General features: G+C 36.0%; 1 protein-coding gene across 2 annotated transcripts in view; it reads left to right on the forward strand.

The window, feature by feature from the left end:
* The first annotated feature begins 970 nt into the window (after positions 1-970).
* LOC105038055 (sister chromatid cohesion protein PDS5 homolog B) overlaps positions 971-12,698 on the forward strand; it is a 41,561-nt gene continuing 29,833 nt past the window's right edge. For both annotated transcript variants that reach the window (XM_073250792.1, XM_010913746.4), the window contains exons 1-10: positions 971-1,192; positions 2,396-2,593; positions 2,807-2,988; positions 4,068-4,188; positions 7,400-7,612; positions 7,736-7,952; positions 8,031-8,176; positions 8,261-8,418; positions 8,498-8,647; positions 8,728-8,776. In XM_073250792.1, coding sequence (XP_073106893.1) covers positions 1,100-1,192; positions 2,396-2,593; positions 2,807-2,988; positions 4,068-4,188; positions 7,400-7,612; positions 7,736-7,952; positions 8,031-8,176; positions 8,261-8,418; positions 8,498-8,647; positions 8,728-8,776 — 1,527 coding nt within the window. In that variant the 5' untranslated portion in view covers positions 971-1,099. The remainder of the gene's footprint in view (positions 1,193-2,395; positions 2,594-2,806; positions 2,989-4,067; positions 4,189-7,399; positions 7,613-7,735; positions 7,953-8,030; positions 8,177-8,260; positions 8,419-8,497; positions 8,648-8,727; positions 8,777-12,698) is intronic.

The raw sequence follows: 12,698 nt of genomic DNA on the forward strand, positions 1-12,698 counted from the left end.
CGCATATGATTTTTGGAGAAATTCTTTGTGCACTGCGGGTGGTGTAGAAAATCTGACTTGGAGTGCAATGTTTCATGTGATTGATCCACGTAGCCATCATTTTTCAACACATATTTAATATCTGTAATTTTATTTTTTTGTTAAAAAAATTTATATGACGAACATACCTCTATCCTTTAGAAAAAATTATGACATCCTGTGGCATATTATGACTTTCTATACGCAGAATGTCATAATATGGCTCAGAAAATTATGATATCCTATGCATATTATGACATCCTATATCAAATTATGATTTTCTATATGCAGGATATCATCATATGGTCCAAAATGTCATAATATGGTCCAGGATATCATAATATGGAAGGGGTATTTTTGTCCAACAACTTTCTAACACGTATTTAATGTTTGCAGCTTTATTTTTTATTTAAAAAATTTAAATGAAAAAAATACTTCTATTTTTTAAAAAAAAATTATGATATTTTGTATTATATTATGATATCTTGTGGATAAAAATTATGATTTTTTATATGTAGAATGTCATAATTTTTTTAAAAAATAAAAATATTTTTATCATTCAAAATTTTAAATAAAAAATAAAATTATAAATATTAAATATATATTAAAAATTTATGATTATATGGATCAATCGAATAAAATGTTGAGCTTCACGTTGGATTTTCTATGCTGCCGCATGGAGAATTTTCGATTTTTATTCCTCTCACGTTGCACCCAGCCTCCCCCCTCTCACGTGCTAGTTTGCTTGGTCACGTGGCTCGGGTCATGGTAAGGAGCGGGAGCTGCCAGCCGAAACTCCTACGAATCCATTGTCCCACCACGTACATTTAGAAAAGCCTAATCCATCCTCCGTGGCATCTTATTATCATCACAGGGAAATCTCTCTCCGCCCAAAGGATCCCACTTAACCGGTTCCCAATACGCAGCTTAAAACTCACCTACATAAAGCTTGGTTGGGGCTTCTCCTCGCCGGAGATCCGAGCGCGAGAGGCCCCAAAACCCTAATCGTGAGTGTCCGATCAATTTCACACGCCATCGCTCGCCCCTCTGGGGTTCTAGGGCTCCACTTAGAGACATCGTCATGGCCGTTCCTCTGGAGCGAGCCATCGTGGAGGTCGGCAAGCGCCTCTCGCAGCCTCGCCTCAACAAGGACGCTCTCGTAAAGCTCCTTAAGGTGCGCATCAACTTCCCGAACCCTCGACTCATTGAAAACCCTAGCCATTTCTACGTTCGATGCTCTTTTCTTGATTTGTTTTGATATTTGTGTGATATTAATGTTCATTTTCTTGATCGCTTTTATGATTTGTGGTGGAGTGAAATGGATTTATTCCAGTGCTTTATCCGTTTTTATGGAGACGCTCAATGGGATTTATTTTAGAATGAAAACATAGCGTTAATTGGACTGGGCGTGAGGAAACTGGGTGGTGATTTATCGATAGAATAAAGAAAATGTAGTGAGAGAATAACCATCAGGTGTATGAGCGATAAGCTGTAATGTAAGTGGATAAGAGTAACTGGATTCCGCTCCAATATCCGTTATTGGCTCATGTTACTGTAAAAGTGAATTGGCTAAGAAAGGCAAGTAGTTTTGAAACAATGTGGTCAATAACATAAATTATAGCAAGGTGTGTTATGCCTCATCATGAATGGTAGCTGGTGTTGCTGTGAGACAAGCTTACTGCTGCCTTAATAATGAGGAAGATAGCTTATCTTGTGGTAAGGAATCCAGAAACTGAAGCATAGTAAAGGCATTCTTGATGCCTTGTTTGTTTCCAAGAAGCAATGACAAAAATCATGTAGATTATTGAATTCCTGATATTTGCATGGGTGACAGTGCTTGAGTTTCGTGATGGTTAATGGGTCACAGAGACATGGCTGGTGGAGTTAAGTTCTCCAAACATGAGGAGCAAGAGTACATCAAGAAGCATGACAACGTAGGTTTCTAACAAGGAAGCTGGATAAAGAAAAATTTTAAGATCAGATATATGCATAACGTAGGAGACCTATCTACTACTACTGCTTTGTATCTGTCATTTTCCTTCAAATCTTACTCAAATCAAGCCATGTTAGTTAGTAGGACACCTTTGCCTTCTGCAATAATCTTTGCATTTTCTTCTAGTGATAAATTTGGACTTCTTTCAAAAAATAAGGCGGGGATGACAGCACCAACATTTGAACCCCGGAACCCTCCTAAGTGGCGAGGGATTCCATCCAGCTGAGCTAAGGCTGATTGGGTTGTGAATTATGATTACTTGTATAATTTCCCATATAATTTGTGATAATGGGTGCATGTGTAAGTTACTCCATGAAGTTTTTGAAGTAATGTTTCACCAGGAAAGGTCTAACATCCTCATTGTCCTAAATCTTTTTTATGCAGCAAGCTGAAAGTGCATTATCAGAGTTAAGCCAGTCTTCTTCTCTACAGACTGCTTTGGAGCCCATAATTAATTCTGTAGTTCAAAACAACTTGCTTCAACATAAAGATAAAGATGTCAGACTACTGGTTGCAGCTTGTCTCACCGAAATTATCCGGGTCCTTGCACCTGATCCACCTTTCAGTGATGAAATATTTAAGGTGAAAAATGCTTCTGCTAATGGTCCTGCTGCCAACAATTTCTATTGTTTTCTTCACTTGGCTGTTATGTATAACATCTTCCTCTAGAATGGCCTATGATTTGCTATCATGTAAAATTTGTGTCTCCATGATACAATGCTCTGAAAAATAGAATCAGCAGTTGTCTGGATGGACACTTTTATCTGATTTTCTCTTGCTGCACCTAATTTGCAGGATATTTTCAGACTTATTATTAATACATTTGTGGATCTAGCTGATACCTCCAGTCCATATTTTACAAGGAGGCTGAAGATATTGGAGACTGTTGCTGCCCTCAAATGCTGTGTTATAATGCTGGAGATTGGCTGCGATGATTTAGTCCTGGATTTGTTCAAAGTTTTTTTCTCTGTTGTGAAGTAAGGTTTCTAAATTACTGATCTTTTCTTGGTATAGCATGATATAGAATTAGATCATCTATTCAATTTTTCCTTTAAAATAAGTTTTTAGTTCTTGGTTTTGCATTTTATTCCCTGGAATTACAACTCAAAATGCAACATGTTCTGGTAACGAATTGTAAAAGTCAACCCAAGTCTGTTTAGTGTGCCTTTTGCGTGCCAAGGACTTGACAGCTATGTGCTATTGTGGAGCTGGCCTACAGATTTTAGCTCTTCAAACAAAAAGTTCCCCTACTGAATTCCTAGGGGGAAACATCTTTTTCTAGTGTGACTAGAATTTAAAAAATGTTTTTGCCTTCTAGGTTTCTTTTCTTAGGACATAAGAAGAATAGGTTAAGGGATTGGACATTGCAAACTAGATGTTCTTAAAAACTATCTCAGTAAACATGAAAAACTAAGAAAAAACTATGGTTCGTTGTTAGTCTTTATCTTGGTGCCAAATAGCTGCTGGCTGCTAGACTTGCCTTCTGAAGAAGGCTCATTCATGTCAACAACCTTGGCCTGCATTATTTTAGGAAGGATCGTAATTATCCCCATTAATCCTTCCATTTCTTTCTGCATATTTTAGCAGATAAAGTAACAATATCATAAGATTCATCGTCCCAATAACTTTTGTTTGGTTTCTAATTGAGGTCATTTTTGTTTAGATTGATTTTCCATGAAAATGGAGAAAGAATTCTTGATTTACTTTTCTCCTTGTGGACTTTAATTTCTAAAGCAAGGTCTTGAAAAACTCTAGAAAAATAAATCAAGTAGTCTTTCTCCACTTTCATGGAAAATCAATCTAAACAAAAAATGACCTCAATTTCTAAATCAAGGTCTTAAAAAAAACTCTAGGGCTCTATCATCTGCCTTCTTTCAAATTCTCACTTTTCTGGGTTGAATTTTTCTTCTTAATTAAAAGATCGGCACCAACTGTTTCTTTCTTCTTCAATACAAATCTGTGTTTCTCTTATCTCTGTTATCTGTTTTCTTGCTAATTGTCCAATTAAATGTTTCATTCTCAGTGGCTTACTGATTCGCAATCTTCTGTTGTTCAGAGAAGGTTACCATCAAAGCTTATTTCAGGCTATGCTGTCTACTATGACAGTTATTCTAGAGGAGAAAGTTTCTCAACCTCTTCTTGATGTGATCCTGCAAAACTTGTTAAAGGAAGAAAAGGTAAAGATCTCTAGTGGTGCAGAATTACCATGAGAAGGTTCTTTGGACATATTCTGTTTCTTCATAACAAACTAATTAATTAGAAATTGTTAAATTGGTTTTTGTGATGGAGATGCTGGATACTAAGCCCTACATCAACAGAAAGAGAAGTGTCGGGACTTGATGCTGGAATATACTTGAAGACACACACATATATTTGAAACTAGATCAACCATTTGTCTGTTTTCTTCTTTCTTATCTAATGTAATAAACACTTATCTCTCTTTATATGCTGTTTTATATAAATGAAGAGATATTTGTGTTAATTTGGATATGGTTGTGTGCGAAGAAAGCACACCATACATTGATTTTCCAGGGAAGAACTTCTGTTATTTTCTTTCATTTTATTTGTGATTCAAAGCTTAAGGAGTGCTCATATATGTTGTGAGTAACACATTGTAAGTGGCCGAGTTGAAGAGGGCAATCGTGAGAATTATGAAATACGAAACTAGTGCTAAGAACTTAAAAAATCTATATGATTTAAATTCCCTTTGCTTTTGTTTTGTGTATGTGGGTAAGCATCGTTCACATGAGGTTACGATGAAAAGGAACTATTACCTTTCAATCTCAATCCCTCAGGTAGTTCTAAGGTCTCTCATCTGTCAGATCAAATTAATATTCTTTTGGTTTTTCTCTAGTATCAAAAGCTTGGACAATTCTCTCATATGATAAAAACTACTGTGTTCTCTTGATGGGCAATTCGACAATCTTCTCCTTTAATGCAAGGATGTAAACTATGTTGGAAAAATATAATATCTTAGGAGGCTAACTATAGGAAATTAGGAACATTTGGAAAAGTGCTCTTTGAGTTAATATTGCCTTGTCTACCTCTGTTAATATGCTAAATAAACATCTCTTTAGCATTTCTGTCCTTTGAGCCAATCTGGCCTTATGTACCTCTGCTAGTACTAGGCCAATTGAACATCTCTTTAGCATTTCTAGGTACATGAATGAAAATGATGCCTCTATATCCAGTCATATCTCTGACAGGTTGCATATTTTCTTTTTCAATTTTAAATAAGACACTGCTAAGTCGAACAACCCAAATTGTTTATGCTTAATAATTACCCAGTTTATTTTGGGAATGTATATTAGGGACATACATCTCCATTAACTTCTACAAACCTTGTAGTTGTTCATGACTTTGCTTGCATGCTTTGAATGGCTTTGTCAGGGAGAAGGATGCACCAACAATGATCGTCAATTCCTCAATCTTCATATTGATTAGCAAATACCTTATTGTGTCTACTTGCAAGCAAGTTTGTGGGTCAATATATTATCTATCATAGTTAAAGTTGCTGCCCCAATGGGTTCTCAAACTTAGGTCTGCGGTCTGTAGCTAGGTGCCTAACTACCATCCAGAGTATCTTTGAGAAAGAGAGGGCCTAGCCGAGAAACCTCGGAGTCTAATCTTGTGTAATTAGTGAGTGACCCATCAAGATCTATAGCCTTTAAATGAATCTGAAAATTCTAAACGGTACATGAAGAAGGTATGCTTTGATATTGGATGTTTTATAATTTTATTCATCTCCAAATGATGCGAAAGAGCTGTATTTGAAGCTAATCCTGAAAATTAGCCTGATTATTGTATATATATCAATTAGTTTTTTTTTTTAGAATTTTTTATTTTGTGTCTATTATGTTTCTTGATTTTCCCTGGGATGGTTCAGTATCAAATGGTGGTAGCTGCCAGTTTATCACTTGGAATTGAAATTCTTTCACATGTATACATTCAGCAATATTATCAAGCTTACATCTCTAAGATTAATAAATTAAGAAGTCTTAACCCATCACCATGGGTCACTCTCAGTGGTAATTTGTTGCAAGAACCAGAGGGTCATTAGAAAGTTTTAAATGGGATGGATTCAGTTACATAACTTGAAACATCCAATATTTTCATGCTCAGAAATTTTAGCTGAAATGTTTGGTTGCTTTAATCATTTGATATCAAATGTGACACTGAAACCCTGTTTTAAGCTTATTTTGTTTGTCCTGGTCAAACTATTTATCTAAAATGCAATGATTATGGGAAACCAAAAGTAAGGGTGAATTTGGAGCTATTTAGAGGGAGTTGTTTGCTGACCTTTTAAAATAAGTGCTTTCTAAATCATAATGTTTGGTAAACAGCATCAAAGAAGTGCTTTTCAAATAAGGACAAGCCTGAACTGGCTTTTAAGAGAAGCTAAAAGCTTCTGTTCTTGCAAGCTTTTTCCTTATATGGTAAATTTAGTTGTAGAGTATATGACTGTCAAGCACTAAATATATAAAAACAAACATTTTATTTGATAACTTAAATAAAAGTATTTTTTTGAGAACGACTTTTTGAAAACATAAAAGCAACGCTAAACATGGCCTCAAACTAAAATCTCAAAGTTAACATGCTGAAATCAGAATCAATTATTTTTTTTTTGTAATTGAGTTGACCAATAATCAAGCATTGGTTATGTTAAGCAACTTGCATTAAAGCTGGAAGAAGAAACAAATACACATGTATATAAATTGTTAGTCTGGCCCAGCATGAGAACTCTAGGCTGAGGACTAAGCATAGCCAAAGTAATGATGAATCCGCATAACTGGAGCTTGGAGGTATGGCTTGAACCAAGTGAAAGCAAGAGCACGATTGTCATATTCTTTAATAGTTCATATGACCCTTTTTTTTTATTGAGGCCCAATTTGGTTCATGAATAAACAGGACCAAACCAGAGTAGTGTCCTTATACTCTTTTGAGGCCCCCCAATAAAGCAGGAATACAGTATGGATGAGCTGATTCCGAACAGTTTACTACTTGGCTTGGCATGTTTGCCCCCTTAATGGTAGCTTCTTAATGGTGTGATCAGACTTTTCATATCAAAGTCATGAAACTTCTTTAAGACACAATGAGGTAGTCAGATCTATGTTACATATTTTTCTTAGGGTTTATCTATCGTGGTTTCTTTTTCTATTTTTTTTTAGTTTTTTTACAATTTGTTGCTCTTCTGATTTTTTTAACATCGTATGATTAACTTCATATTGGTTAAAGCGCGACTTGGATTTTTTTTTCCTTAAGTGCATAAATTGTTATGATATTTAAAATTTAAAATCCTTATTTTTCACAAAGGAAAGGTAGTTTGTTGCATACCTGGGAAAAACTGCTTAAATGAGTGGTTTACTTACACTGACTGCTTACTTGCAGGGAACGTCCTTCAGGCTTGCTGTTTCTGTCATTCAGAATTGTGCAGGGAAGTTGGAGCCCTTGATTCGGTGTTTTTTAACATCATCTATTTTGAACAGGGATGCTTCGACATATGAGCTTAATAAATACTACCATGAAATTATATTGGAAATATTCCAGTGTTCTCCCCAGATTCTTATTGCTGTCATCCCGAACTTGTCTCAGGAACTAATAGTATGTAATCCACTTACTAAAATTGAACCAGAAATTGTTCTTATTCGTGGATTGTATCTTGGAATCAAGTCCTTCATTCTTGTCTCTTCCCTCAAATCCTAATATAATCTATGTTTCTGGCAGACTGATCAGGTGGATGTCCGCCTGGAGGCTGTTCATTTGATTGGGAAACTTCTTGTCCTCTCGAATCTTCATTTTGGTCGGGAATACCGGTCAGTTTTTGTAGAATTCTTGAAAAGATTTTCTGACAAATCTGCGGAAATTAGAATTGCAGCTATAGAGTGTGCTAAAGCATGCTATATGGCTGATACATCTGGAAGTGAAGCACATGATATTCTAAGTGAGTAGTTGGCTGTTGATTTTTTACTTTAAACGTTGTCTTACAATGTTTCTGAATCTGTTTTGCAAACTTTGGTAGCCGCACTTGAGGGAAGGCTATTAGATTTTGATGATAAAGTGAGAACACAAGCTGTTATTGCAGTCTGTGATCTGGCTAAATCTAACCTAACTTGTTTTCCATCCGAACTAGTATTGAAAGCTCTAGAACGACTTCGTGACAAGAAGGTGATTATACATTCACATAATTCAGTTATCATTTCTTTACAAGGAACTAACTTCTAAGGTGCCTGTTCAAATACTCCTCTGCAGGTTTCTGTTAGAAAGAATGTGATGCAAAAGCTATTGGAGTTGTATCGGGCTTACTGTACTAAGTGCACCAAGGGGCATCTCATGCTTAATGATAATTATGAACAAATTCCATGTAAAATATTACTTCTCTGCTTCGACAGAGATTGTAAGGAGTTCAGGTCCGGCGGCTATCTTGTTTCTAAGTTTGGCCTCTATCTGGGTTTGCATTGTGCTAATGTGGGATGTACAATGTTACAGGCCGCAAAACATCGAGGTCATATTTTCAGAGGATTTATTCCCATCATCACTTCCTATAAAGGAGAGGACAGAACATTGGATTGCATTTTCCTCACTCTTCAAGCTGCCTCATATCAAGGCTTTAAACTCCATTCTATATCAAAAACGAAGGTATTTATACCTGTGTGCTGTTCAACCTCAATGTACTATTATTTATCTTTTTATTTTTGACAAAGCATGACTGCCATCAGGTTGCAGATGGAATTGCAAGAATATTTGTCTCTTCGAGAGAAGGAGAAGGTACTGTGAACTCTCTTTATGGGAATAAGATTCAGATGATTGAATACATTGAGATAACACTAACCCACATTCTTACATATTATTCTTTCTTTTCTCTTTTGATTTGATGTTATGGCTTGTATAAACACTTAAATTAGTATCTTTGTTCTTTTGTACTGTTGTTATGTTTAATCATGTACACCTCACTATTGTATTTTTTCATGTCTGGCAGAATTTTAACATTTGTTCTTTGATTCTGAAGTATATGTTTCAGACTATCATTCTCATCTTACATACTAAAGCACATTGCCTTAGCTCCTTTGGCCCTGTATCTCAAAATGCACGTTATCGTTGAATGTAAAGTGGCATTTTTTTTTTTCCTGCTTCTGCTTTTGAGTTTGAAGCACATCTTAGTATTGAGTTATGCGTCCTTCTCTTTTATTGTTGTTGTATCCGACTAATTTTTAGCCTTGCTCTATTAGATTCACGTATGCTTATGCTAGCCCTCTTTTCACTGACCTAGTGATGTGTTCTTTGTTAGTGTTTAGCGCAAGGAGTCAACGACTACCAAAATATTTCTCTGTCTCAGGCATCTTAGGATCAGTCCTAATCTAACATGCTTTAAGCTGACTTGTAAATCATTTTAGTCCATGAGATGCAATATTTATGTCTATCCCTAGAAATCTAGAACAATGTAAATGATGTCTTTGCACAAGAACTGTTATGATTCACTTCTTGTTGACTTAATGATGTTTTCTGTTCAGTTCTGTTCTTTGGTCTCTTCGAACTGCCAATAACTAATGAAAGTGATTCTTGTTGCTTCTTTAATTCTTTATCACTCCTATTAGTTCTTTCTTGGAGCCATCCAATTTATATTATTTAAAGTGCCCCGTTGCACCATATTGCTATATATCCGCTGCTCTTATAGATGCTCCCAAAATAGAAGTTTTATCATTTATGTACTAAGTTCTGATGTATGAAATTTTTTACCTTGGCTCATCTAGTGGTGCATTGGTCTAGGTTGGTACAAATAGGAGTTCATGACACACAACTAAACCAGCTGAACCTTTTCTTCTTAAGTTTTTGAATCACAAAAGTTGCTTTCCACTTTTCTTCCCCCTAAAAACCTTAATAATTTATTTATTTATTTGAGCTTGCATATTGCAATCAGAGGCAGCAAATAGCTTGAATCAAGGATTGTTTTATTATTTGAAGAGTTGAGTATTTGAAGATTTGAGAAAAAGTTTGTTCTTTTTCTTACTTGATTCCGGCGTGTAAAAACCCATTTTGCTTGCAAAATTTTAATGATTTGTTTTTACAGTGAATGATAGGTAAGTAGATTCTATCAAAGAATCTTTTTTATCCATGAATCAATTAGAGCAACTGAGCAAGTGTAAATGCATTGTAATTGATGTACTGTCCAATGAGGGACAAAGTAGGCTTCTACTGAGTAAATTGTTATTTCTGGAAAGAATTTTATTTTATTTTGAATTTTTATTCTGATGACGATGCTAGTTTTCAAATGTGTACTACTCACCAAAACTTGCATGTTGTCTAGATGCAAAAAGTGGTTTTTGCTGGCAGATGGTTTCAGGTGCTAGCCAGCAAGCATTGTGCTGGGCTAGTATCAACACCTGATATGGGTTGGCAGCAATCTATCAAATCTTTTCCAAAAATTTTTGGTTAAAAAGGGATTTCTAACTTTTTTTCATTTTTGTCTTTTTTGTTCTCATGGAAAAGCATATCTCTTGGCATGGCACAACTTGGTAAGGCAATGTCCATAATGCCTTGTGGCACTAGCACTTCAATCCTTGGTCTGGTGATTCTTAGCATTGTTGTTATGCATGAAAATGGAATGCATGTATCTTGTTGTGTTGGTGCAAGTCGGGTGTAATTATATATGGTATGCGAAACATGATTTGATTTTGATCATCTCTAATGCTACAATGCAAATTACTTGAGTCATCATGCATAGTCTCCAAGCTTCTTCCATACTGAAATGCTGGCATTTTTTTTCTTCGAGGCACTTTATGTGTTTTTACTTTAACAATAGTGTACTCCCATTCAAGGTCTGCTGGATTGTACTGGGTTCGCATCGACTAGTGACTAGTTTGGTGTGATATGGACCTATATCCTACCATGCCATAGTGTTCTAAAATAAAGAAAGGGAGGGAGAGAGGGAAAAAAGAGGGAGGAAGAGAGAGAGAGGGAGGGAGATGGATGACTCACCTGGCTGGTATGTTGTCAGACACGTTCAGATCCAGAGGAAGGCTATAGGGGGGGGGGCGCAGAGAAGGAAGGCTTTGGAGCGGCTTTGAGGGCTTTCCGATGAGGGAGAGGCTAGAATTGGTGCGAGGGCTTCGAGCAAACCCAAAGACAGGGAGAGAGGGGACTCATCTAGAGAGAGAGACTGGAGGAGGAGGTGGGAGGGGAGGCAAGGGTTCGAACTTCGAAGCATCAAGAAAGCCAAGGGGAGGTTATTGTCTTGTTCAAGCCGCTATGCTGGTAACCGACCGGTCTGGTTTAGCATGCCTCGAATCATGTTCAGCATGGTTTGCTAGGCGTTGTACCCATTAGTTCAACTCTTGCTTTAGGAAGGATAAAAGAGGAATGCATGAGGTAAAAATGGGAGTGCATTATCAATGTTTCATCAAATGATATTATGACCATCTGTGTTTACCTTTGCGTGCATTGCATGTGCTCAATACTATGAGCCCATAAGCATAATTATGCTGTTGGTAGTTTTCATCGAAAGGAGCTAATCATTAAGAACTATATTGCCTCTAGTTCTATCACATATAGATATTGCACTTGTTCAACTTGCAAACTTCTCATTTGTTTTAATGGACAATTATTTTTCATTTATCATGTTCATTCTACTTACTTCGGAGTGGTTTGTGGTGGTTAGGTGACTTGGCCTGGTTTTGCTCACTTCGGAGCTTTTTGTGGCGGTTGAGCCATCCCGGTTCCAATACTAGAGGAGAAGGCCATCTTGGGCTCTTTTTTTTTTCCCTTGAAATACTGAGCGGTTTTATTTTGAGTCTAAATCCGAGGCAAATTTAATATAATCCCATCCCTTGTCTTCACTATTCTTTTCTCTCTCTCTCTCTCTCTCTCTCTCTCTCTCTTTTTCTGTTTCAATGCCCAAAATAGGCCGAGCATTGGTAATGAGGGAAAATCATGCCAAAATTTTGTAGTTCCCCTAAGTAGGGTTCTATATTAATCTGAATTAAAATTCATTTTTTTGTAACTTGGAGTGTATATTTAAGACATGATCCCTAATTTGGGTATTAAACCCAGTATAAAATCATACTAGAAATATAACCGAATAATAAGAAAACATGCTAGTATTAAACTATGAATATAGGACTAGGCTAAAATTTGATACTGTCTTCAATAGGAATTTTATAGAAAAAATTGGAAATAAACCTTGGAATCCACTAGTTGAAGTCTTCTCCTTGAATTTGCTGGTTTGTTAAGGCCAATGCCTCTCTAGTTGATATTGATTGTAAATCGGGCAGCAACAATTAGAGAGAGATATAGAGAGGTGCAACCATAGCGCTAGGAGCAGGACAATAACTAGACCTTTGTGTCATGTCTACCTATATATCAAGACAATGTTGCCTATGTAAATTATAAAATGAAGGCAAAAACAATTTAGTTAAAAGTATGGGGAGGATGACAAAAGTCAATAGTGAGAGTTCAAGAAAAGGTAATGGTTGAAAGAAGGATACATATAACAAAAATTATGACGTACAATGATATGCATTTGCACACTGAGTTGCACATCTATATTTAATAATTGCAATTGTATCCATTAAGCAATCTTGCAATATCTTGGGATCAATATGAAATAAAATATTATTAAACACACTTAAAAATCTTAACTTAGAGATATATAATCTTAAAATAAGCCTCAAAGTCAAAAAAATGAAAGGAGGTA

The sequence above is a fragment of the Elaeis guineensis genome, chromosome 1, assembly GCF_000442705.2.
Source record: "Elaeis guineensis isolate ETL-2024a chromosome 1, EG11, whole genome shotgun sequence".
NCBI classification, from domain to species: domain Eukaryota; kingdom Viridiplantae; phylum Streptophyta; class Magnoliopsida; order Arecales; family Arecaceae; genus Elaeis; species Elaeis guineensis.